Raw genomic sequence first — 26,048 nt, 5'->3', positions numbered from 1 at the left:
ACAGCCCAGGCCCAGCTCTGGAAGACAAACGCTGCTACTACTACTCGCTCATGAGGTCTTCCAGAGCAAAGAGAGGGTCCACCCCAAAAGTGTGTGTGTGTGTGTGTGTGTGTAAAGAGAGTCAGAGACCATAGGCCAACAGAAAGTGTGAAACAGAAAAAAGCAGAGAGAGAGAGAGAAGCATGAAGAAGTTATAGAAAGAAGCCACTTGAGAATAGTCTCATGTATAAAATCCCAGATTCTCTCCCTTCCTTTTCCTCTTCCTCTGTTTCATTTTGCCCCTTTATATCTACCTTCACAAAACTCTAAATGACACACATAATTTTACTCATTATCCCTGAGATTACACAATCTCTTCTCCTAATTACCCCAGGAGATATACTTAAATCTCTTAAGAGGAGTTACATGTAACGTAGATTAATTTTCATGGGTTGGATTATCAGGAAAAGAAAGTAATAAGAGAAAGGGAAGACAGTGACAGAGGGAGAGAGAAAAGGGGGATTGATAAGAGGGAGAAAGATGATGAGAAAGAGAAGGAAAGAGAAAAGGAGACGAAAAAGACAGCATGAGAGAGAGAGAAGAATCGAGGGAGAAAACAAGTCAGGCAGCTGTGACTCCATCCCTTATGCGGCCCATTCACACCAGGCTGCCAAAGAGCAAAAGACTAAAAAGAATATTGGACCTCCTTGGCCTGTCATTCTCATCTCAATGTGTCTCACTTAGTAGAACCCAGGTTCTAACTTTGAGAAGTGTACTTTCTCTCCAGGATGACCCAAGGAAAATCTAAGAATGGCTGGGCAAATTCTCTAAAACATAGCAACCCTCAAGCCAAGATGTTGTCTTCACACAACCACTCAACCAGCCCTTTGAACGCCAGCACTTTCTTTCTCTAAGACCTTGAAATATATAAGTGGTTGGGAATTCTAACGCAGTGAAGGATTAGAAACATGATTACTAGAATGACAACGAGTTTAGAAATATGCCTAGCTGGAAGGAAAAAAATTATATACAGACGAGTATGAATAAAGAGCAAGCAAGGTACAAAAACAGCCAAAATGGATTTAGATGCCTTCAGTAATTTATTCATAAAATTTGATTTTTTTTTTCTTTCTAAGATTGGCACCTGAGCTAACAACTTGCCAATTTTTGGGGTTTTTTTTTTGCTTTTTCTCCCCAAATCCTCCCAGTAGATAGTTGTATACTTTTAGTTGTGGGGCCTTCTAGCTGTGGCATGTGGGATGCCGCCTCAGCATGGCCTGATGAGCAATGCCATGTCCACGCCCAGGATCTGAACCTGTGAAACCCTGGGCCACCAAAGCAGAGCGCGCGAACTTAACCACTCGGCCATGGGGCCAGCACCTGATTTGGGTTTTTTTTGAAGTCAAGAAACCTTCCTTTATTTACTAAGTTCTCAGGCTTGGAGGACATTTCATCTTTGGCTTTGAGACACACATTAATCACAGTACATAAGGAATGCTTAAAAAGAAAGTCAAAATAAAACCTACACTATTCATCAGTAATCTTAGTTTTTCAATGTCTTTCATCTGCTGGAGTTCTTTCAAGGTTAGGGTTAAGTCACAGCCGGCTTCATAAACCAATGCTTCCAGAGTAACCAAATTATCACACAGAGCCAGCAACCCAGGAATGCTCCGCTCCATCCCAAGTCGAATAAGTGACAAAGCACAGTCAACCTAAAATGGAAAAGTCACAGTAAGTCTCTGATTATTATATCTTTTCCATATAGTCTAAAATAAAAGCCTCCAATAAAGAATCTAATTCTTGTAATCATTTTCTATAAAATCACATTATCAGTAACATACATGTTTTATTCAGTACAAAAACGTTAGAGTTCTTTATCAAATATATCAGCCTTAAACTGTATCAAAAGAATCAAACCATCAGCAAGAAATACTGAAGATAAAGGTACTCAGAGGAAGACAACCATCTTAAGTTCACACAGCACTGCAGTTTACAGAGGAGTTTTACATATATTTTGTCTATTTAATTCTCACAACATTAACAAGCAGGAAAAAACCCACATAGCGAGTGAGTGCTATTGCCAAATTAATCCTATTTTCACTATACCACTCTGCTCCAAAAAGAACGTTTGGCTTTTATATTCGTGTTCAGTACCTACCTTTCACAGTGCCTCTCACACAAAAGGCATTCAGTAAATTCTTGGCGAACGCCTAACTCTGATGGACACTTTTTCTGTCTCAATTAAAATATTTAGACCTCACTTAGACTAAAATGAAGAATGATTTCCCCATAGATGCTCAGCACACAGCAATTTGACTCCTATCACTTGATCAGGTTTATGAAATGACATATTCTGACTGAGGGCAATATCATCTAATGTGGCCTTAACCCATAGTGCCTTGTACCGCTCCTTACTTACTCCCCTACTCCTAGACTAATAACTTTATTGAGAACCTACTATGAACTCAGCACCATTCTAAGTGTTAGGAATATAAAACTAAATGGGACGAAGCGTCTTCCTTCAAAGATCTCTCCATCTCGTAGTGAAACACAATCCAATAAATCCACAGTTGAAGTAGAGTGAGGTAAGTGCCATGGAAGACTGGGATCTCAAAGAAAAGGGCACGTAGCCCAACCTGAGAGTGTCGCAGTCTCCCAGAGCGGGGAACACGTACAATGCACTTTCAAGAATGAATGGATATTAGTAGGTGAAGAAGGAAGAGAGACAGGAGCACAGCATGGAAGGCAGAGATGCACAATGTGTGGTGAAAGTACAATTGGTTCCAGAAGACTGAAAAGAAGGTACGAGGTGAAGAGATGAGAAGCATGGCTAGAGCAGGGGGGAGGAGCCAGATAATGAAGACTGCTGTTTGCTGAGCTAAGGAATTTGCAGTTTATCCTGAAACGGAACTACTACCAAAGGATTTTCAACTGAAGCATGTCATAAATAGGTTTACATGCTTCAGAAAGAATATTAGTAAGTATTTATTGAATGACGAATGAAATGTGAATGATGAATTGGAAACGGACCGGACTGAAAACAGGCAGACTAGTTAGGAGCACCACAATTACTGGAATGGGGGACAGCAATATATAAGGGGTAAGCCAGAGAACATGAGCCACAGGAGGAGACTAACATGAGTGGCTAAGGCAAGAACAAAGAAAAAGTGAAAATGGTACCACAGAAGGCTAAGCAGAGGAGACTGCAGGAAAGAGGAAGCAGTGGTGTCGAAGGACAGTGCTGTTAAGTAACAAAGGAGGGGACTCTGACGTTAAGAGGCGGTAATGTCTTACTGGGAGCCTCACTGATGCAGCTGCAGGAGAGTAGTAAGAGCAGCCAGGCTCCAGGGAACGAGGAGTAAGCAAACGCTGAGAAAGTGATTATGAAGAGCAAAGAGACTATTTCTGAGCTGAGCTATGATGGAAAGAAGACAACTAAAGCAGAAGCCAGGGAGAATATGGCTCTGATTTATGTTTTTTGTATTTATAAAATAGGAGTGATTTGAACTTTATGTAAAAAAAAAAAAAAAGGAAAAAAGGTAATAAACACAGTAGAAAAGGAGAGGTTGAAGCTACAGGAGACAGCAAATAGATGACCGAGAGAACAACTCTGAGCATGGGAGTGTGGAATCCAGAGTACAGGTAAAGAAAACAAGTAGCTTGAACGCAAGAAGAAAGATGTCTTCCCCTGGGAAAAACTGGAAAAAGTAAGGACAAATGGAAGGGAATTCTCAAATTTTCCAATGAAATACAAAGCAAAATCTTTTCTGAGAAGGATGAGGAGGTGGTGGGGTAGAAGACAGGAGGAGAGGACAGCCAGGCGATGCATAGAGAAAATGCAAAGCAATATTCGAGGAGCGCCCAAAGCCCTTCAAAGACGCAGGGACTCACCAGTGAAGACAAGGTGAAAAAAGAAGAAACGCATTTGCAGTTGGAAAGAGTGGCGCAGTAACTACAAGGGGAAAAGCTAGAGGCAGGTAAGGCGTGAGGTAAACAGGAGGGATCTGCTAATACTTCAACAGACAAATGTTTTTAACTTAATGTCTAGTAATAAAAATACAGTTCACGTCTGGAAGAATACATCTACCCGTATACCAATTAAAAAAAAACTCTCCCCCAGATGAATTTTCAGAAAGCATTAAGAAATGATGCATAAAACATAACCTTGTACAAGTAATAGTTTGAACACATATACATTATCAGCGTGTAATACACTTACTAATTTTGCGACCCAGATTCATTTTTCTAATACCAACTTTGAATTTGTTACCTTCCTAAAAGTTACTGAAGTAAAAATCCTTTAAAATCAAATTACTGACACCTTAAACGAAAACAAGCTCTAATACAACTTAGAGAATTATACCACAGATTCTCAGCCCTCAGTGGATAAATTTCACCACTATACATTATTCTTACATCAACAAACAAGTTTTGCTAAAGGCATTTGTAGACACTAAGGAAAAAGAAGTCCCACATCAGTTAAACCTCTAAAAGTGAAAAAGATAAAACCATGACAGCTATCACTTTGATTGTAGCATAAGGCACATGAAACATCGATATCTAAAATGAAGCTAAAGAACAATACCTCTGTTATAAGTATTTTTAAATAAATGAGAGAAAGAAGGACCACAAATCAGCTAAATAAAGCACCCCCAAATCACTTTTCTTTCTTCACAATTATTCCTAATTACTCAAAAAAGAATTCAAGATGTCTAGGAATTATTACTAGACTGTTAAAAAATCTACATTTCAGAAAGCTTTATAGTTTTTTTTTTAATAGACTATTTTTTAGGGCTGTTTTAGGTTCACAGCAGAAATGAGCAGAAAGTACAGAGATTTCCCATAGAGCGCCCTGCCCCCACATATGCACAAACTCCTGTATTATCAACGTCCCCCACCAGAGTGGTACATTTGTTACGGTCAATGAACCTACATTGACACATCATAATCACTTGAAGTCCACAGCTTACATTGGAGCTCACTCTTGGTGGTGTACATTCTATGGGTTTGGACAATGTATAACACGTATTCACCGTTATGGTATTGTACAGAGTACTCTCACTGTCTTAAAAATCCTCATTCTCCACCTATTCATCCCTCCCCCACCAACCCCGGGCAGCCACTGATCTTCTTGCTGTCTCTATTGTTTTGTCTTTTCCAAAATGTCATATAGTTGGAATCATACAGTACATAGCCTTTTCAGGTTGTCTTCTTTCACTTAGCAATATGCATTTAACATGCCTCCATAGCTTACTTCTTTTTTAGCACTGGATAATATTCCATTGTATGGATATGCCACAGTTTATTTATCCATTCACCTACTGAAGAACATCTTGGTTCATTAACTATAAGAAAGGTACCACTCAAATGCAAGCTGTTAATAATAATAGGGACAACTAGTGTGTGGGATAACTAGTGGGTGGGGTGGAGGTGAGAGGGGGAATATGGAAACTCTCTGTACTTTCTAAAAATACCTAAAACCTAAACGCCTCTAAAAAATGTATATAAAGTAAATAAACAAGAACAGATTAGTGTAAAGAAAATTGATAATTTATTTCACATACAAGTATGGCCCTTTTTCTTTTTTTGTTACAGCTATTCTTAAAGACCTGAATGATGATTAAAATTTGGGTTACAAAATATTTAAACACTAAACATTGAGGAGTCATTACTGATCTCCTGAAATGCATGAGGCTGGTTGCCCAGGACTTTTTAAAGGCATGAGAAATTTTTTTTAATTCTCATTCTTGGCTCATTTGACAGAACAACCTAGAAACCAGTTTTTTTTAATGTATATATAAATACACATGTACATACACTTTTCTCCTTACTCTCAAGAAGCTATATCTAGAAGTTTAGCTAAAAAACCACAAAGTGCTCAGACAAAACTGGTCCATAAAGCAGGATTCTTTGTCTTGTTAGCCAGAGACAATAAATAGTAAACTACATGCATTTGTAAAATTTCGGTAAATCACATGATGCCACTGGAGTCTTAAAAGATGTCTAGATGCATGATTACACAACCTACATTTGCCTGTACAAAAATGTGCTTCATTGGCTCACTTAAGAGCTTTCTTCATCAATTATTACCAAGTGAGTTTCTTCTGTAATGGCAAAGTAATAATGACTTTCTTTAAGGTGACCAATATGAACTGGTCATTTCCAGATGCGTGATATTGCTAAGACTACAGTTCTCAATGGCAGAGCTGTCCACCAAGAGGCATTCTGACACTCTGAGGAAGCATTTCATCCATCACAGGAATTAGTGGCATCTACTGACATTAAGTGGGTGGAAGCCAGGAATGCCAGATATCATGCTGTGTGCAGGGCAGTTCCGCAAAACCAACTCGTCCTAATTCCTGCCGACCTTTCAAATGTCCTGAAAACCAAGTTACAATGACCAGAGTCCAGACAGATCTCAACTTCATTTAACATTTGCACAAAATTCTATTTTGTATGGTTTAATTTACACTGAATTTTCTTGGAATGCAGGTACTGTATAATCAAGGGAAGACTTTACTTTGTTTTGTTAAAAATTTTACCGTGAGTTGTTTGCATCCAAGACAACAATTTGTGGTATTTGACTCAACAATACAACATACCTAAATCTGTCTATTTCAGCTGTCTTATTCAACGTGATTTCTCACTGACTACTTCCTAGTGTAGTCATGATCAAGCATTTACATATTTTATTTATTCTATATATTGAAGTAAAGTCATAACATTAACCATTTTGGAAATTATTTTTGTAAATAAGAATTGTCTATGATTTTCACATCAGGATAATAAGGAAGCATTACAAAATATTTGCTACAAAAAGATACTATGGGTCTGAAAATCGAGAACCACTTTTTTTAGATTAATTCATCTTACTCTCAGTCATTAAGATTTGTGTAATTGTCCATTTTTATAGGGACCCTATAGGAAAGATTATCCAGAGACCTGGGTTTTGTCTGGCTCTGCCACTGTGTGTCGCTGAGCAAGTCGCTCACTTTCCTTTCTGGGAAATTTAACTATCTATAACTGAGAGAATTTGACTAGATCATCACCAAAGATTCTTTTCATGCTGATAGCTTAGGATTCTAAACATTTTCAAATGTGCTATGGTCCTCAGCCATCTTCAAAAACCTGGATAGCCAATCACAAATATTCTTGACCATCCTCCAAAAAGTGTGGTTTATAAGATTGCCATCAACTCCAGCAAACAATTCATCTTCAATTCTACGAATACTGAAAATAGAAATTAGATTAAATAGGAATTCAAGAAGACTATCAACTGGAGATACAGGGTTGTGGAAACACACTAAGCAGAAATTTAAACAGAGGGGACATATTCCTTCCCACGGTATTGCTGCTCATCAGACCCCCTGGAATCACCCTTTCCATCAACAAAAAACTGATGGTAGGACAGGTGGTCCAAAGCCAAGACTGTGAGCAGAAAGAAAAAGCCATCCATTGGCCAGACCCTGAATGAGATTTCAAAGAGCATTCTGCCATTCTTGGCTTTGAATTAACAACTTCTGTTCTCTAAGATGAAGACAACTATTCCTTACAGTGGCAGAGCACTCAATTAGCAGAATTTTTAATGTCATCCCCTGTATACTTGCTTTGTTTTCACAGACTCTGGTACAAGAACTAACTCCATGAGAAAACCAAGGTACAGAAAAGGTAGGTAGCAGGTCCAGAGTTATCAGGTCTGTTTGTGGAAGAGTCAAGATTAGTATTGAGGTATCCTAAGCTTCAGTACAATCCTCATCTCTCTCTTCCACACCCCCTCTCTGATGCATCTCAGTAAAGGCATATGGAGACTGAGGAAAATTAGGCTTGGAATTAAAGGAAGACACTAGAAACAGAGCCTTGAAAGGGGCTCCTGAAAAGCAAAATAACAATCAACTACAATACTGCAATATGACAGAGGACTAGCCAAGCATTTCTAGGTTGATGCAATCTTTTAAATGAACAGGGTATTAAGCCTATTAAAAATATACAAAAAATCTAGGACAGTATATACCATATTTTGCAGCTTACATTTTAAAAAAAGATTTTGAACTTTTCTTGTATGTAGTTGCTCTTTAAGAATCAAAAAAAAGAGACAAAAGCTTCTGAGGCAAAGGATAAATGAACAAAAGTAATAAGAAATATTCATTTCATCCCTTGCAAACCATAGACATGATCCCTGGCAACACTGTGAGCAGCCTCTACATGCACTGAATCCTAAGGATCCCGCGCAGCCCCGCTGCCTCACTGAGCAGATGTCATTCTCCCCTCACCTGTCGGGCATAATGCTCTATTTCCTCTGCTCTGCTCTGATACCAGTCCATAACCTTCTCCACTGCAAGCTGGCTTGTCCTGAACCTCAGCAACTCGGGCTGGGCAGCATATAAGAATTCACTTTCATCTTGGAGACTTGGTTCAACCACCATTCTGCAAAGCACAAAAAGAACAATTAACAACTTACTGAAATGCTGGGAAAAGTTATAATTTTGTGAAAGAGAAAGAGAGAGACAGAGACAGAGAGACAGAGAGACAGGGACAGAGACAGGGAGAGAGTGGCTGAAGAGACAGGGAGTATGTGCGTACGTCTTGAGGGGTGTGTTTGTTTTCTTGTATATATGTGCACACTTAGAAGGCAAATGAGACATTTTTTAGGATGTTTAATTTATTTTCCTATTAGTTTCCCAATTTAAAAATTCAGAATGGGACAATAAATCAAAACAACTACGCCACAAATCAATCAAATAAGTATTAACAAAATCAAAATCACCCTGGGAAGCTTTTACAAAATGCATGTGGCTGGTGCCTGCCACAGACCTACTAAATCAAAACGACCAGTGATGGCCAGCCAGGCTAGCTTAGGAAAACACTCCCAGGAGATTCCAATTCAAATATAAATTAAGAAATCTTGTTTCACATGTTCATAAAAGTAAGAGAAAATACACCTGATTTATGTTGCTAATATACCTTTACTAGGTGTCAGTAACAGCACTGCACTGACATTTGCAAAATACGGAACAGCTCTACACCATTCACCAGCCGGAGTGAAAGAGAAACAACATCTAGAGGAACAGACACAAGGATAATGTCACACGGATCACAGATTATGAGTTTTTATGAGGATGATCCTGGCCAATTCCCTTCCATGGTTAAGGACTAAACAGAAAAAATTTAACCTAAGATTTCTTGGAAAGACATATGGGAAAATGCTGTGTCCCATTAGGGACATTTATTTATTTAAAGTAAGTCAATAGTAAATGACAGATGCCATAATTGTTACTATTATAAGGCAAGGGGCTTTGGAATCAGAACTGAAGCTGACGCACAATTCCATCACTGAAAGCTGTGAAACCTTGCATAAATTACTTAGCTAAAACTAGACTAAGATTTGTGTTATTCATATAAAAATGGGAATAATACTATGCAAAAATATTCAAAATCACATTAAGAAAGTACACTGTCTGGCACAGAGCAGGTGCTTAATTTCTATTTATAGGTATTGTTTTTATTAGAATTACTAGTGGCTGTAACACATGACCAGACACAAACCCCGTTAATATTTGGGCATTTTACCCACGTCTTACACAAGCTGCTGTGCTTACGACTGGCAGTCCTTTACTCACAGTCTCACTACTGTCATGGACATTCTGACCAGTGACTTTTCCCCATCACTGCCACACAAAAATCCCAGCACCTCCCCCTAATATTCCCCTTAAAAAAGGTGACCCAGGGGCCGGCCCAGTGGCATAGTGGTTAAGTTGACATGCTCGACTTTGGCGACCCAGGGTTCACAGGTTTGGATCCCAGGCACAGACCTGCATACCACTCATCAAGCCATGCTGTGGTGGTTTCCCACATTCAAAATAGAGGAAGACTGGCACAAATGTTAGCTCAGCAGCAATCTTCCTCAAGCAAAAAGAGGAGGACTGGCAATGGATGTTAGCTCAGGGCCAATCTTCCTCACCAAAACAAGAAAAAGAAAAAAAGGGTTGACCCATTTCAGCAGAGAAAAATACCCACAAGCAACTTTGAGATATATATATGTATATATATATATATATACATATATATATATATATATATATTTTTTTTTTTTTTTGCTGAGGAAGATTCACCCTGAGTTAACATTCACTGCCAGTCCTCCTCTTTTTTTTTTTTTTTTTTTTGGAGGAAGATTAGATCTGAGCTAACATTTGTGTCAAACTTCCTCTATTTTGTATGTGGGTCACTGCCACAGCATGGCTAGTGAGTAGAGTAGGTCTGCACCCAGGATCCAAACCCATGAACCTGGGCCACCAAAGTGGAGTGCATAAACTTAACCACTTGACCCTGGGGCCAGGCCCTCCTTTGATACCTTTTTCAGTACTTCTCTTCCCTCAGTACCATTTGAGAGAATTTAACCACATTCTCCTTCCAGAAACATGCTTGTCTTTCATTCCAGTATGCCATATAGCATCATCATTTCTCTCATCTTTCTGGTTGCTCTTTTTTCAGTCCTCTTGCTAGAATATCCTCTTCTAGCCAACCAGTAAATACTAGCTCTGCCAAATGCTGAGCGCAGCTCTCTTCTCACTCTATGCGTCTAGGTCTCCCCTTCAGCTCTACATATAAATTACCACAGACATTACAAAAACTACCATATTTTTACCCCCAACCCAGACTTCACTTACAAGCTCCAAAATCTTCAAAATCTTCCTGCTATTTACTCTTAGATATTTCACAAGGATTTCAAATGCAACAAGATCAAAACTAAATTCATGATATCCTCAGGTAATATAGCTATCTTTTTAAAAACAGAAACCTAATTATGTCATCCCGATGCCCACATTTTTATACCTTGTAATCTGCCTTAAAACATTCTAGCCTCACCCTGGTGTCGGTCTCACTTTTGTTCTGTATACTTCAACAATACAGATCTTATTTTCAGTCCCTGAAGGGGGCCTTGCCTTGAACCTTCCAACATGCTCTTCCCTCTGCTTAGAATGCTCACTCCTCTCATTCACCAAACTCATCCTCCACTGAGTTAAATCTTACTCATCCTTCAAATCTAGGATTTCGCATCACTGCCCCGGGAGCAGCCTCCTTGACCTCCACCAAGTTGAGGTTGCCCTATCATATGCTCCCAGGGAACCCTGCCCTTCTCTCTCACAGTGCTCCTCACATTAGTAATTGACAGTGGCAGCATCTTTCCTGCCAGATTATGTACTTCATAAGAATAGATACTGCATGTTTTTCTTCCTTCAATATTCTTGAATCTAACAGAGGAAAGACATTAATTAAAAGAAAAGGCAACAAGATACGGCCTGTACTACTGAAAATTTGTATCATCTTCAGAAGCACCTTTTCTTCTGTCAAACTTTTCCAGGCTTTTCATTTTTATAGTTTTATGAGTTCCAGCACAGCAAGTTTTCTTACATTTTAGCTTGCTGTGCCCAGTCTGAGAAGAAATGCCCTCGTTCCACTTATCTACTTGTTAGAATCATTAAAAGGCACAGGCTAAGCAGAACCAGGAAGTATCAGACAAACAGAACAGTGGACTCTGTCAAAGGCACCATCTTAAAGTGAGAGGCATGCAGTCAACAGCATCATCACACCTTTCCCTGCCTCCATATCCACCGGCATCAACTCCCACCTTTTCAAATGTAGCTACCTTTTCAATCGCTCATTACAATTGGTAAATGAGGACTTCTAGTTAAACATGGCTGACACATACAAAGCACTAAGCTACACTTTCTCCTGAAACACCACTGAAACAACAGTAAAATATTTTTGAAAGGAAGCAGGAGCAATGTAAATACTCAAGGAGGATCGGGATAGTTGGAGTAAAAAAGAGACTAAACCATTATCTTCCCTTCTATGAAGTCCACAGCTAATGCCTGGAGCTAAAAAATCAAGAAGGAGCTATGCAATTATCTTACTCAGAGATTGGAGTAAAGACCAAAACAATCATTTAAAATAATTTAAGTAGTTCCTTCCAGAGGGCAGGATATGGAAGAAGCAAAACAAAGGACTATGGGTTTTGGTGTTTGCTCTTTTTTTTGTTAAACAAGTTTTGTAGAAACTTTAACTCTATAATCCATTTGCAAATATATACAACTTTAATAAAAATTAAATTAAAAAATAATTTTTTAAAAGCAAATAATAGCAAAAACACAGCAGGATATTCAATTGCTATCACACTAAAACTCACTGAAGTGAAAAAGGTAACTAAGAGTTACATATTCTATTAACTCAGATATCAAAACTGAAAGAAACAAAACTAAGGGAAGGCAATGTCATCATCCTGGCAGTGTGAGAGGATCCATTTGTCTCTCCTCTTCAACCTACAGCAAATAAAACATTCATAAGCCAACAAAGGCTACACTGCCCAACACACCAGAACATCAGTACATATGAAGTTGGTGAATCGGAGCACAAAGAGGAGGCGAACGGGGGGAAAAGCAGAGCAGTGCCCAGCCACCCAGCCACAGAGAATCTGGTGGGCAGCAGAGGAGGCACACAAATAACTCCAGCGTCCTGGTCACAGCAGTGCCCACATCCATGTGGAGCACAGTAGCCACAAAAGTGGAGCCCCACGCCACAACTCAGAGCCTGGTAACAGCAGCAGAGGCATGCATGTGACTCTAGCCTTGCAAACAGAGCAGTGCATGCAGCCACAAGGAAACAAGCAACAGTGGAGATGGTACCCAACAACCCAACTCACTCCCACCTCTCCCCCTCCTCCCATCACACTGGCAGTGGTTCTGATCCAGGCGATCCCAGACACAAGAGAGGCATCAGCCATCCCTATACCCCCAGCAACAAAGCCAATGCATGCAGCAATACCAGCAACAGCAAGGCATCAGTGACCCCTAGAATTGCAGACAGTGATGACGAGAGTTCTGGCAACACCCCGAATAGAGGTGGTGGAGGGTGGAAAGTGCTAACCACCAAATACAGCAAGAGGCAGCACAGGTAAGAGAAACCAAAAACTGTTGATATAGCTTACCTACTGAAAAAAAAACAAAAAAAGAAAGGCCTCTAATCTCCAATCAGTTGAATAATCAGGATCAAAGAAACAAAGCAATAGCTAAATAAAAAAAGGTATTCCCTATGACAATGTGCCAACAGAGGAATAACTCATCAAGCACCAAGAAGAGCCATGTTAACATAGCATCAAAAAAAAAAAAATAACAGTTCTCCAAAAACCAAATATAAAGTCATGAAAGATTGTGATCTAACTGATAAGGAATTCAAATTAGCTGTTATGAAAAAACTCAACAAGCTACAAGAAGATTCAGAAAGGCAGTCCAACGAGCTCAGGAATAAAATTAATAAACAGAAGAAATACTTTACCTAAGAAATTAAAACTCTATAAAAGAAGCAAACAGAAGTTCTGTAGCTAAAGAACTCAATAAATGAGATGAAGAATAAAGTAGAAAGCACCGGAAATCAAGCAGACCATATGGAAGAGAGAATTAGTGAGCTCAAAGATAGAAATCTAGAAATGATGCAGGGAGAAGAGGACAAAGAACTAAGGTTTTTTTAAAAATGAAATTCTACAGGAATTATCTAACTCCATTAGAAAGGGCAACATGAGAATAATGGGTATCCCAGAAGGGGAAGAGAGAGACAAGGGAGCGGAGAGCTTATTTAAAGAAATAATAGCTGAGATATTCCCAAACCTGGGGAAAGAACTGGCTACAGAAATCCATGAAGCTAAGAGAACACCTAATTATCTCAATGTAAAAAGATCTTCTTCAGGGTCAGCCTGGTGGCACAGTAGTTAAATTTGCATGCTCCACATAGGTGGCCCAGGGTTCACAGGTTTGGGTCATGGGTGCAGACCTAGCACCACTTGTCAAGCCATGCTATGGCGGCATCCCACATAAAACAGAGGAAGACTGGCACAGATGTTAGCTCAGGAACAATCCTCCTCAAGCAAAAAAGAGAGGAAGATTGGCAACAGATGTTAGCTCAGGGCCAGTCTTCCTCACATACACAAAAAAAGACTTTCTCCAAGACACATGATAATAAGACTGTCAAAATTCAATGACAGAGAAAGAATATTAAAAGCAGCCAGGGGGAGAAAAAAAAAAAAACAGTAACCTACAAGGGAACAACCACTAAGCTTATCAGCAGATTTCTCAACAGAAACTCTACAGGCCAGGAGACAGTGGTATGATATATTCAAAAAATGGAAGATAAATAACTGTCAGCCAAGAATACTTTATCCAGCAAAGTTATCCAGATATGAGGAGAAATAAAGGCTTTCCCAGACAAAAGCTGAGGGAGTTCATCACCAATGGACTTACAAGAAAAGTTGCAAGGAGCTCTCCTACCTGAAATGAAAAGGCATAGGTATACAAAACTTTGAACAAGGTGATAAATAGACAGACAGAATCAGAATACTGCAACTCTGTATCAGAATAGGATGGTAAACACTTAATTATAACACAAAGGTAAGGGAAATAAAGCATTAAAAATAACTATAAGCACTTCAATTTGGTAACAAACTCACAACATAAAAACATAATTTGGAACAACAAAAACAAAGACGGGGAGGGGCCCGGACCAGTGGCATAACGGTTGAGTTCACGTGCTCCACTTTGGTGGCCCAGGATTTGTGGGTTTGGATCCCAGGTATGGACTACACATCGCTCATCAAGTGATGCTGTGGCAGCATCCTACATACAAAGTGGAGGAGGAGTGGCACTGATATTAGCTCAAGGACAATCTTCCTCAAGCAAAAAGAGGAGGATTGGCAACAGATGTTAGCTCAGGGCCAATCTTCCTCACCAAAAAAAAAGAAACCCCACATAGAAGGGGAAAAGAAAAACAACAGAACTTGTATAGGCAAATAAAGATAAGATGCTATCAGCAGAAAAAGAGACTATCTTATCTATGAGACCTTTTATACAAACCTCATGATAACCAAAAAATAAAAATTCAGGGAACTGACATAAAATATAAGAAAAGAGGAAACAGAAAAACATCAAGTAAACAACCAAACTGAAATGGCAGACATAACAAAAGGGGAAAAAATGGAAATATAGAGCACCTGGAAAACGAAAGATAACATGGCAGTTTTTAAGTCTTAATATATCAATAATAACTCTAAATGTAAATAGATTGAATTCACCATCAAAAGACCCAGAATGGCTAAATACCTTAAAAAATAAGACCCAACAACATACTGCCTCTAGGAAACCTATCTCGACTCTAAAGACAAACATAGGCTCAAAGTGAAGGGATGAAAGATGATACTACAAGAAAATGACAACCAAAAGAAAGCAGGTGTAGCCATACTTATATCAGACAAATACTCTTCAAGCCAAAAACATAACAGGAGACAAAGGTAGATATTTTATAATGATAAAAAGAATAATACATCAAGAAGATATAACATTTCTTAATATATATATGTACCAAACATAGGAGCACCAAAATATAAAAAGCAATTATTAAAAGACCTAAAAGGAGAAATTGATAGCAACATGGTAATAGCAGGGGACATTAATAACCCACTTACATCAATGTATAGATCATGCAGACAGAAAGCAAGGCAGGAAACATCGGTCTTAAATGAAACATTAGACCAGATGGACTTAATAGATATACACACAAAACATTCCACCCAAAAGCAACAGAATAGAGTCTTCTCAAGTGCACATGGGACAGTATCAAGGATAGACCATATGCTGGGAAACAAAACAAGTCTCAATAAATTTAAGAACTGAAATCACATCAAGCATCTTTTCCAACCACAACAGTATGAAATTAGAAATGCAATTACAAGAAGAAAGATGGAAAAGCCACGAATATCTGAAAATCAAACAACATACTACTGAAACAACTACTGAATGAAGAAAGAAATCAAAGGAGAACTCAAAAAACACTTGGACACAAATGAAAATAAAAACCCACATCCCAAAATCTATGGGATTCAGCAAAAGTGCCTCTAAAAGGGAAGTTAATAGTAATACAGGCCTACCTCAAGAAACAAAAAAGAAGTCTCAAATAAACAATCTAACATTACACCTAAAGGAACTAGAAAAAGAACAAAAGAAGCCCAAAATCAGCAGAAGGAAAGAAATAAAAATCAGGATGAAAATACAGACAAAAAGAAAATAGAAAAGACCAATGAAACTAAGAGCTGGTTCTTTGAGAAGATAACCAAAATTGAAAAACCTTTGGCTAGACTCACTAAGCAAAAGAGAGAGAAGACTCAATAAATTAAATCAGAAACAAAAGAGGAGAAATTATAATGGATACCACATACATACAAAGAATTATTAAGAGAATACTATGAAAAAGCATATGCCAACAAACTGGATAACCTAGAAGAAACAGATAAATTCCTAGAATCATATAACCTTCCAAAACTGAGTCAAGAAGAAACAGAGATTCTGAATATACCAGTCACTAGTCAGAAAATTGGAACAGCAATCAAAAACCTCCCCAAAATTAAAAGTACAGGACCAGATGACTTCTCTGGTGAATTCTACCAAATATTCAAAAGACATTTAATGTCTATGCTTTGCAACTCTTCTGAAAAATTGAAGAGCAAGGGATGCTTCCTAATTCATCTTATGAGGGCAACATTATACTGAAATCAAAACCAGACAAGGACAACACAAAAAAAGAAAATTACAAGCCAATATCACTGATAAACAAAGATGTCAAAATTCTCAACAAAATATTAGCAAATAAAATACAACAATACACTGAAAGAATCATATACCACAATCGAGTGGGATTTATTCCAGGGATGCAAGGATGGTTGAACATCTGCAAATCAATCAACATGATACACCACATTAACAAAATGAAGAATAAAAATCACTTGATCATCTCAATAGATGCAGAGAAAGCATTCAACAACACATAGCATCCAGTTACAATACAAACTCCAAATAAAATGGGTACAGAAGGAAAGTACCTCAACATAATAAAAGCTATATATGACAAATCCACAGCTAACATCATATTCAATGGTAAAAAACTGAAAGCTATCCCTTTAAGAACAGGACAAGACAAGCATGCCCAGTCTTGCCACTCTTATTCAACACACTATTAGAAGTCCCAGCCAGAGCAATTAGGCAAGAAAAAGAAATAAAAGGGATCCAAATTGGAAAAGAAGTAAAACTGTCACTATTGGCAGAAGACATGATTTTATATATAGAAAACCCTAAAGAATCTACCAAAAAACTACCAGAAATAATAAATACAGTAAAGTTGCAGGGTACAAAGTCAACATACAAAAATCAGTTATGCTTCTACACACTAACAACAAATTAGCAGAGAAAAAAATGAAGAAAACAATCTCATTTACAATAGCAACAAAAAGAATAAAATATCTAAGAATAAATTCAACCAAGGAATGAAAGACCTGTACACTGAGAACTGTAAGACACTGTTGAATGAAATCGAAGATGACAAACAAATGGACAGACATTCCATGCTCATGGATTAGAAGGACTACTACAGTTAAAACGCCTGTATTCCCTAAAGCAATCTACAGGTTCAGTGCAATCCCTATCAAAATCCCAATGACATTTTTCACAGAAATAGAAAAAAGAATCCTAAAATTTATATGGAACAACAAAAGGCACCAAATAGTCAAAGCAATCCTGAGAAAAAAGAACAAAGCTGGAGGTATCAGACTCCCTCACTTCAAACTATACCACAAAGCTATAATAATCAAAATAGCATGGTACTGGCATCAAAACAGACACACAGATCATTAGAATAGAATCCAGAGCCCAGAAATAAACCCACACATCTATAGGCAGCTAATTTTCGACAAAGGAGCCAAGAACATACAATGGAGAAAGGAAAGTCCTTTCAATAAATGTTGCTGGGAAAACTGGACAGCCGCATGCAAAAGAATGAAAATAGACCATTATCTTACACCATGCACAAAAATTAACTCAAAATAGATTAAAGACTTGAATGTAAGACCTGAAACCATAAAACTTCTAGAAGAAAACATAGGTAGTACAATATTCGACATCAGTCTTAGCAGTATCTTTTTGAATATGTCTCCTTAGGAAAGAGAAGCAAAAGAAAAAAATAAACAAATGGGACTAAAACTTCTACACAGCAAAGGAAACCATCAACAAAACAAAAGAAAACCTAACAATTGGGAGAAGATATTCGAAATCATATATCTATTAAGGGGTTCTATCCAAAATATATAAAGAATCATACAACTCAACAACAAAAAAACAAATAACTCAATTTTAAAAATGGGCAGAGAATGTGAACATTTTTCCAAAGAAGATACACAGATGACCAACACGCACATGAAAAGATGTTCAACATCACTAATTATCAGGGAAATGCAAATCAAAACCACAATGAGATATCATCTGACACTGATCAGAATGGCTATTATTAACAACAAGAAATAATAAGTGTTAGAGAGGATGTGGGGAAAAGGGAACCCTCATGTACTGCTGATAGAAGAATGTAAATCAGTGCAGCCGCTATAGAAAACAGTGTGGAGATTCCTCAAAAGATTAAGAATAGAACTACCATATAATCCAAGTATCTCACTTCTGAGTATTTATTCAAAGAATACAAAAACACTAACTTGTAAAGATACAGGTACCCCTATGTTCACTGCAGCACTATTTATAATATAACAGCCAAGACATGGAAACAACCAAAGTGCCAATCATCAAATGAACAGATAAAGAAGATGTGGTGTGTGTATATATATATACACAATGGAATACTACTCGGCCATAAAAATGATGAAATCTTGCCATTTGCGACAATATCGATGGACCTTGAAGGTATTATGCTAAGCAAAATAAGTCAGACAAAGACAAATACCATATGATTTCACTCTTATGTGGAATATAAGAAAACAAACACATAGATACAGAGAACAAATTGGCAGTTACTATAGAGTAAGAGAGGTGGGGAGAGGGGGAGAGGGGTAAAGGGGGACATTTTTACAGTGATCGATGAAAACTAGACTTCTGGTGGTGAATACAATGTGGTCTACACAGAAGTCAAATTATAATGATATGGTTCAGGTGAAATTTATATAATGTTATAAACCAACGTTAATATAGTGATATTAAGGGCAACTGCCAACATTACTGCTGATGTGAAGAAAGCTTCCAAATTTCACTGGTAATGATCACACTACCAGTTAGGCTTTTATTTATCATTCATCAAACAGATAAGTACAAACTTTTAAAAATCTCAAAGAATGAAAAGACATATCAAATAACAAGCCAACAATCCCACACACAATCCCACTGCCCACGTCCTTGCCACCCTCTACACCATGTTCAAGTCTTTCAGTTTTCTTCCTGGCTTTTCTTCTGTGTGTCTAAATCTGTGTTTGTGACTATTTCCTGATTTATCTCCTTTAGACATTATTTAGTGGTCTTAAACCACAACTATCCATTTCCCCTAAACCTCTTCCTCCCCTTATGGATATATCACAAGTTGTATTAAACTACTAATTATTTATATTATTATGCTTTTGTGAAAACTATCTACTCCTGAGCCAAGTAGTATATTATAATTATTCCTCTTCTGGAAAAACTTTTTATTTTCTGACTTAATAACATGCTGTTATCCCCTCATCCCTCCCACTTACTTATATGCATCCATTGTTCTTTTTTGCCAAATTCTCTAAAAGGCCTATCAATAACAAAACATAAAAGTCTCTTCCAAACAGTTAAATATAGCAGATAACATATCAGTCCCATTTTTACAATTTTTTTGAGAGACCTGGCTCTCAAGCCATCCGCACCCCTCCACAGTCTGTACCGGCTGCTCTCTCTCCCCAACCAGAGCACAGCTGTCATCCTGGGCCTTTCCTTTATGGCTACCTATGGTAGAGCCATTTCTAAATCCAATGCTTTCTCTTCTCTCAATTTACTCACTCATTTTAATAAACCACATCTCATAATGGCTTCCTGAAAAGAAAAAGGAACACCAGTGGTAAATTTTATGAGTCCTTACATGAGTATCCTCACACTTGACTGATGACTTTAATTAGATAGAGAAATCTAGATAAAAAATACCTTCTCTCAAAAGTTTGAAAGGATTGCTCCATTGTCTTCTAGCTTCAAGTGATGTTCTGGAGATGTCTGATGACATTCTGATTCCAAATTCCTATTATGTGACATGTTTTTCACTTTGGAAAACTACTACTCTGATATTCTGGAAGGTTCATGATAGTATGGTTTTGTGGAGTGGACATTTCAATCTGAAACTCAGACTTTCAATTATAAGTAATAAGCTTGAATTATTTCTTATAATTCCCTCCCCTCTATTTTCCATCATCACCTACAAGAATATATATAATTTGAACATTAGACTTGTTTTTCATATTTGCTCTCTTATTGTCTAACTCTATATTTTTATTCTAATTTCTAGGAAAGTTCTTTACTTTTATCTTCTATCTAATTTTTATATACCAACTATCACCTTTTTTCTTAATTTCCCAAATTTCTCTTAGCTCTATGTTCTTATTTTATAAAATCCTATTGTTATTTCACAAGTTCAGTATCTTCTCTTATCCCCTGGGCAACAGGAATTATAATTTCTTAAGTTTTCTTCTTTTTGCGTGGTCTCTTTCAGTTCCATTTTCTGCTTGTTTGGCCTTTCCTATCCATTTGTTCTGCCTGCCGTAGGCAATCCTCAGATGTCCAGGAAGCCAGGTAGGTGCGGCAGGACCTGTTCATCTCTTGGCTCACTGTGACCTGATAGTGCACCAACTTTTGGGAGTGTATCTCAATATCCCGAGGCCTCTTCTCTAAGGCTATTACTTCTCCAGAAAAGAATTCTCCAAACTTATACTTGGGGAATATGCCTGCATTCTGGGTGCACCGAGGGGGAAGGGAATCAGAGCTCCAACACACAAAAAACAGATTTTCACAGAATGCCCAGATTCTCAACCCCATCACTCCACCCCTACCCTATGCTGTGCCTAATGTCCAGGAATCTGGAGACTTCCTGGCTCAATCTGGAGGTTCTCTGGCTCAATTCATGAGTCCAAAAACTCCTCTGATTTCAGGTAGGGAAAATATGGAAGAAGAGACAGTGAAGGAGTATTTGCCTGACTTTGAGGAGTGCGGGATAAAGGGACACGATGCTGCTCACATGAACTTTCAGCCCCACACCTCATCTCCTACCCTCCTCTGCAGTACTGGATGCCTCCACCTTCTTTCCAAGGTTAAGTCATATAAAACTGAAAATTAAAACTGAATCAAGAACAAAACCGCATGCATACCATAATAACAAATATGAGAAATCTACCTTTATATGGCAAAGATTGAAAGCGAATATCTCAAAATGAAGATTTCTTGTATCAGGATCATATTTAGAATAATTCCTCTGTAGCATTTAATATTTTTCCATTAAAAAATTTTAACATAATGGAGTCAAGTCAAGTTTTTGAAAAAACTTCACTCAAACTCCCTAAATCAGGGACCACCATCAAGTAAGTGACCAAACAGCACACATCACCTGCACAGGCCTTCTATTCATCCATCCCACAGAGAAATGAAGACACCCCCCTGGGCTGGTTCATTCTTACCTGCACTCCAACTCCTCGCACCAATCTTTATCTCGGTGTTTACGTTCATGCCAAGGAATGATCATCAGGGAGTCGCCGTTATAACTTAAATTTAAAAAAAAATACATAAGCATTTAAAATACACATTACTCAATGACTGGCTATACAAGGAACACGATGCAAAAAGTATCTCTATAACCTTAAATCCCCAGGATTTCTACTTATGGTATGTGAAGTGGTACATAATACATATCCTATACAATACATAAATAAAAACCAGCAACTTGCTGATTTCTCCTTGATCATAAAATGGTTTAAAAAGAAAAGAATTCAAGGGCCCAGCCCGGTGGCACAGCGGTTAAGTTCCAATGTTCTGCTTCTCTGCGGCCCAAGGTTCGCCAGTTCAGATCCCAGGTGAAGACATGGCACCACTTGGCAAAAAGCCATGCTGTGATAGGCGTCCCATGTATAAAGTAGAGGAAGGTGGGCATGGATGTTAGTTCAGAGCCAGTCTTCCTCAGCAAAAAGAGAAGGATTGGCAGAAGTTAAGCCAGGGCTAATCTTCCTCAAAAAAAAAAAGAACGAAAAGAATTCAAACAAAATTTTGGCAAGGAACTAGAGGACATTATGGGTATGTGTTCATTCACACATTCTAAAACATTTATCAAGAGCCCATGTTTTATGTTCTTAATACCAACATAAATGGTCCCTTGCCCTCAAAAAGCTTACAATCTTCTAACTTCCTGGGGTCACAGAAATGTTCTATAACTGCTATCCAATACGGTAACTCTAGCTATGTGTACTTGTACTAAGTACTTGAAATGTGGCACTGATACTAAGAAAGAGAACTTTAATTTTATTTAATTTTAATTAAAATTTAAATAGCCATGTGCGGGTAGCAGCTACCATATTAGACGGCACAGACCTATAGGACAGGTAATAGCAAGAGTGGAGAAATGATTTTGTAGCTTAAAAATATCAGTAAAAGATGGGGCTGGCCCCGTGGTCGAGTGGTTGAGTTTGCGCGCTCCGCTGCAGGCGGCCCAGTGTTTCGTTGGTTCGAATCCTGGGCGCGGACATGACACTGCTCGTCAAGCCATGCTGGGGCAGCGTCCCACATGCCACAACTAGAAGGACCCACAATGAAGAATATACAACTATGTACCGGAGGGGCTTTGGGGAGAAAAAGGAAAAAATAAAATCTTTAAAAAAAAAAAAAATCAGTAAAAGATGACAGCAAGAGAATCTAAAAGAGGCAAAGATAAGGCCTGACTGGATGGAATTAAGAAGAAATTGAAAAGGAAAAGTGAGGTGAAGACAATACGGTAACAGAGCAGAGCAATGTCCTACGAACCGGGAGGCAAGGGAGACACAAACACACCTGTCGTTTAACTAGTTGGACAGTGTTTGGCACAAGACTTTCTAAAGTGAAGCACTTCAGATATTATTTCTAAGAGCCCCTTTGGCTCTAATATTCCATAAGTCCGTGAAAACAACTGAAACATTATAAATTAACAATAAAGACAAAAATTTTAAAAACAAATTTCAATTGCTTTGCTTTCATGATTCAAAAAACATTTCTTCTCATATTTCTGAGCATCAGTAGTAGCATTTTCCTAAAATTTATCATAGCCCCAGAGAAAAGATCGTACTTTTTTATATTATGAGGCTATATTTTGCACTTTCTTATCTTACTAGGTTATAAGACATGCCTTACACAAGAAACACTTCAAAATGTTTGAAAATTACGTTGGTGAAGGGAACAATCCTCACGTAGAAGGTCACAGGAGACCACAGGGGGTTAGAGCAGAAGATGGGAGCTCAAAGGTCTGGGAATGGGAAGTGCCGAGTCATCGATCAACAGCACCCCCCTTGTACTTATTATTATTGGCTCAAATTATCCAAAGTCAAAGTTCTCCATTAGATATATCCAATAAGAAATGTATTATACCATATTTTTAAAACACAGTATTTTACCCACTTTTCAGCTAGCATGTAATGTCCTAACAAATATGTACCAGAGACACATTTTTGAAGGCATTTCAGTTCATATTTTAAAATTTCTGAATCACACAGATGATTATTTAGAATGGATGCCACAATCACATATTTCATTTTTTACCAAATAAAAAATTTTTTATTTTCTTCCATGTCAATAACTAATATTTTATCACAGACCACTGAAATGAAAAGTAAACAAGAGAACATTTGGATAAAATGATGATGAGAATGCTCACTCCTCCAACATAAGAACAAATTGTAGCAATGAATTGAGGAACAGGGAAGAAAATAAACCTAGCAAACTATGACTGCCTTTTCTAACTAAAGCAGACATGGTTCCATAAGCTACACACAATGTTTTAAAAAAATTCTAGAAAAATGCATCACAAGTTCAGATTTGTATTTTCTATACAAAGTACATTTTAGATACAAGGGTTATTACTAAAATGATTAGTAATGGCATGGGGCCCTCAGAAAAATAATATTTATTTGGTATTTAAATACCAGAAAGTTGTAAAACTTTGTTACGTTTCACTGAACAGAAATGGTTAAGAAAACATACCTATTTTTTATCAAAACACATATTAAAGACAAGTTCTGCTCAGAGGTCCACTCCAAAAGGTAGGCCTGAAGAGTCCTCGGATAATAAAGTATTTTTGCTGCAATTTCAAGGCAAAGCACAACTAAATGTTCATCAATGTGCTGAACACCACTGATATACAATCATTAGCCACATAACGACGTTCTGGTCGACAACAGACTGCATCTACAACGGCCGTCCCACAACAGTAGTACCATATAGCCTAGATGTGTAGTAGGCTATGCCATCTAGGTGTGTGTAAGTACACTATGATATTGACAGAACAAGAAAATCATCTAACAATGCATTTCTCGGAACATACCCCTGTCATTAAGCAACACACGACTGCAGTAACAACAGTATTAGCAATAGTATATCAACGATGATGATCAGCAACAGCCCCCAAGCACAAATCCATCCTCATTTCCCATATTCCCCTGCTTCATACTCAGATCCACCAGGTAAGATTTGTGCATAGCAGGTAGAGGGCAATTGGAGCCTTCCCCAAACTTAATTCAGACGAGCCAATAAGTACCATTTACATGCACAGTTAAAGGATGCATCAAACTAAGATATAAAACCAACCTCAACAACAGTAGATACTAATCTCATGAAAATAACTTTCACCAAATATGGCTTGATCTTAGGCCTGATCACCATAAAAAGAAAAACCTTCCTGCTCTTTCATTTTCTTACAGGATGTTTCTACAAAGCACATTATTTTAAAGCAAATTTTAGGAGTTTAAAATGCTTGCTGTAAAAACACCACAAGGGGACCGGTCCCAGAGCACAGTGGTTAAGTTCAGCACGCTCAGCTTCAGATCCCAGGCATGGACCTAGATCACTCGTCAGCCATGCTATGGCAGTGACCCACATATAAAGTAGAGGAAGACTGGCGCAGATCTTAGCTCAAGGCTAATCTTCCTCAGGAGAAAAAGAAGAAAAAAAAACCACCATAAAGTCTTTATCATGCTTCAAACAACAGCATTTAAGAAATAGATAGGACTTGCTCCCCAGTCAGAATATAAATTCGTTGACTAGAGAATTTGTGTTTGTTTTGTCTATTGCCACATCCTCAGCACCTAAAATACTATCTGGCATTTAGCATACGCTAAAATAATATGTGTCAATTGAATTAACTGACAGCAAAACAAAGTTTTCTAAGTGATCTGATGAGTGTCACAAAAGTTCAAAATTGGAATAGAGTGATGAAAGGGGACAGTCTGTTCATAAAAATCAGATACATCAAGGAGGTAGATTTATATGGAAGCTACAGATCTGAGTGAGAGAAGAATGCTTTCCTAATATAGATAATTAAACTGACAGAAGAGCAAACTATACTAGTAACGGTATCCATTTACAATCTAGATACTTGGACATGTCATTATACTTCAGTGGAAAAAACACTTCAGAATACATATTTCCCTAAATTTCACCATTCTCTACACTTCAAAATAATTGATTAGTTCTGTCATTACCTTTTTAAAAATGCCCAAATTTTAGCTACTTATTCTTTCATTAGGAAAGCAGAATGACAGAATGCTTAATAAAATTCCGGGAAAATGTTTTTCATTAATTCTGTTCACAAGAAAAATATCAGTCATGTAAATTAATCCCTAAATGGGTTAGGTGAAATTGTGTTCAAAAAGACCTAGAAAACGTAGTGCTCGTTCCAAAGAACTATAAAAAGTTTGGTTAGCTGCAAAACTTACACTTTGAATCCAAAGTTCTGCAAACACAAAACAACCTTTACATATACTTTATTTCACCTTTTTCCCCTATTGTTTCCACTTTGCTTGGGAAGTCTTAAAATCTAAATGCATCATCCCTGCTAAAAAAAGGAAGTACACGGTAAACTTAAATTATCTCTTTACAAAATAACAGCCGCTTTTGCTTAATTTTAGGATTCTTTATATTAGAACCCTATTCATTGTTTTATTCCAAACAATAAACTTTGCTGGTTTC

The 26,048-nt window shown here is 37.7% G+C and overlaps 1 protein-coding gene across 3 annotated transcripts in view; it reads right to left on the bottom strand.

The window, feature by feature from the left end:
* NBAS (NBAS subunit of NRZ tethering complex) overlaps positions 1-26,048 on the bottom strand; it is a 335,592-nt gene that overhangs the window by 196,619 nt on the left and 112,925 nt on the right. For all 3 annotated transcript variants that reach the window (XM_014848079.3, XM_070512577.1, XM_070512578.1), the window contains exons 22-24: positions 21,524-21,607; positions 8,250-8,403; positions 1,506-1,691 (exon numbers count right to left, since the gene is read on the bottom strand). In XM_014848079.3, coding sequence (XP_014703565.2) covers positions 1,506-1,691; positions 8,250-8,403; positions 21,524-21,607 — 424 coding nt within the window. The remainder of the gene's footprint in view (positions 1-1,505; positions 1,692-8,249; positions 8,404-21,523; positions 21,608-26,048) is intronic.

Source organism: Equus asinus, chromosome 6 (genome assembly GCF_041296235.1).
Source record: "Equus asinus isolate D_3611 breed Donkey chromosome 6, EquAss-T2T_v2, whole genome shotgun sequence".
NCBI classification, from domain to species: Eukaryota; Metazoa; Chordata; class Mammalia; order Perissodactyla; family Equidae; genus Equus; species Equus asinus.
Note: the sequence above shows the minus strand (reverse complement) of the source record. Positions and strands in the feature narration are given on the sequence as shown.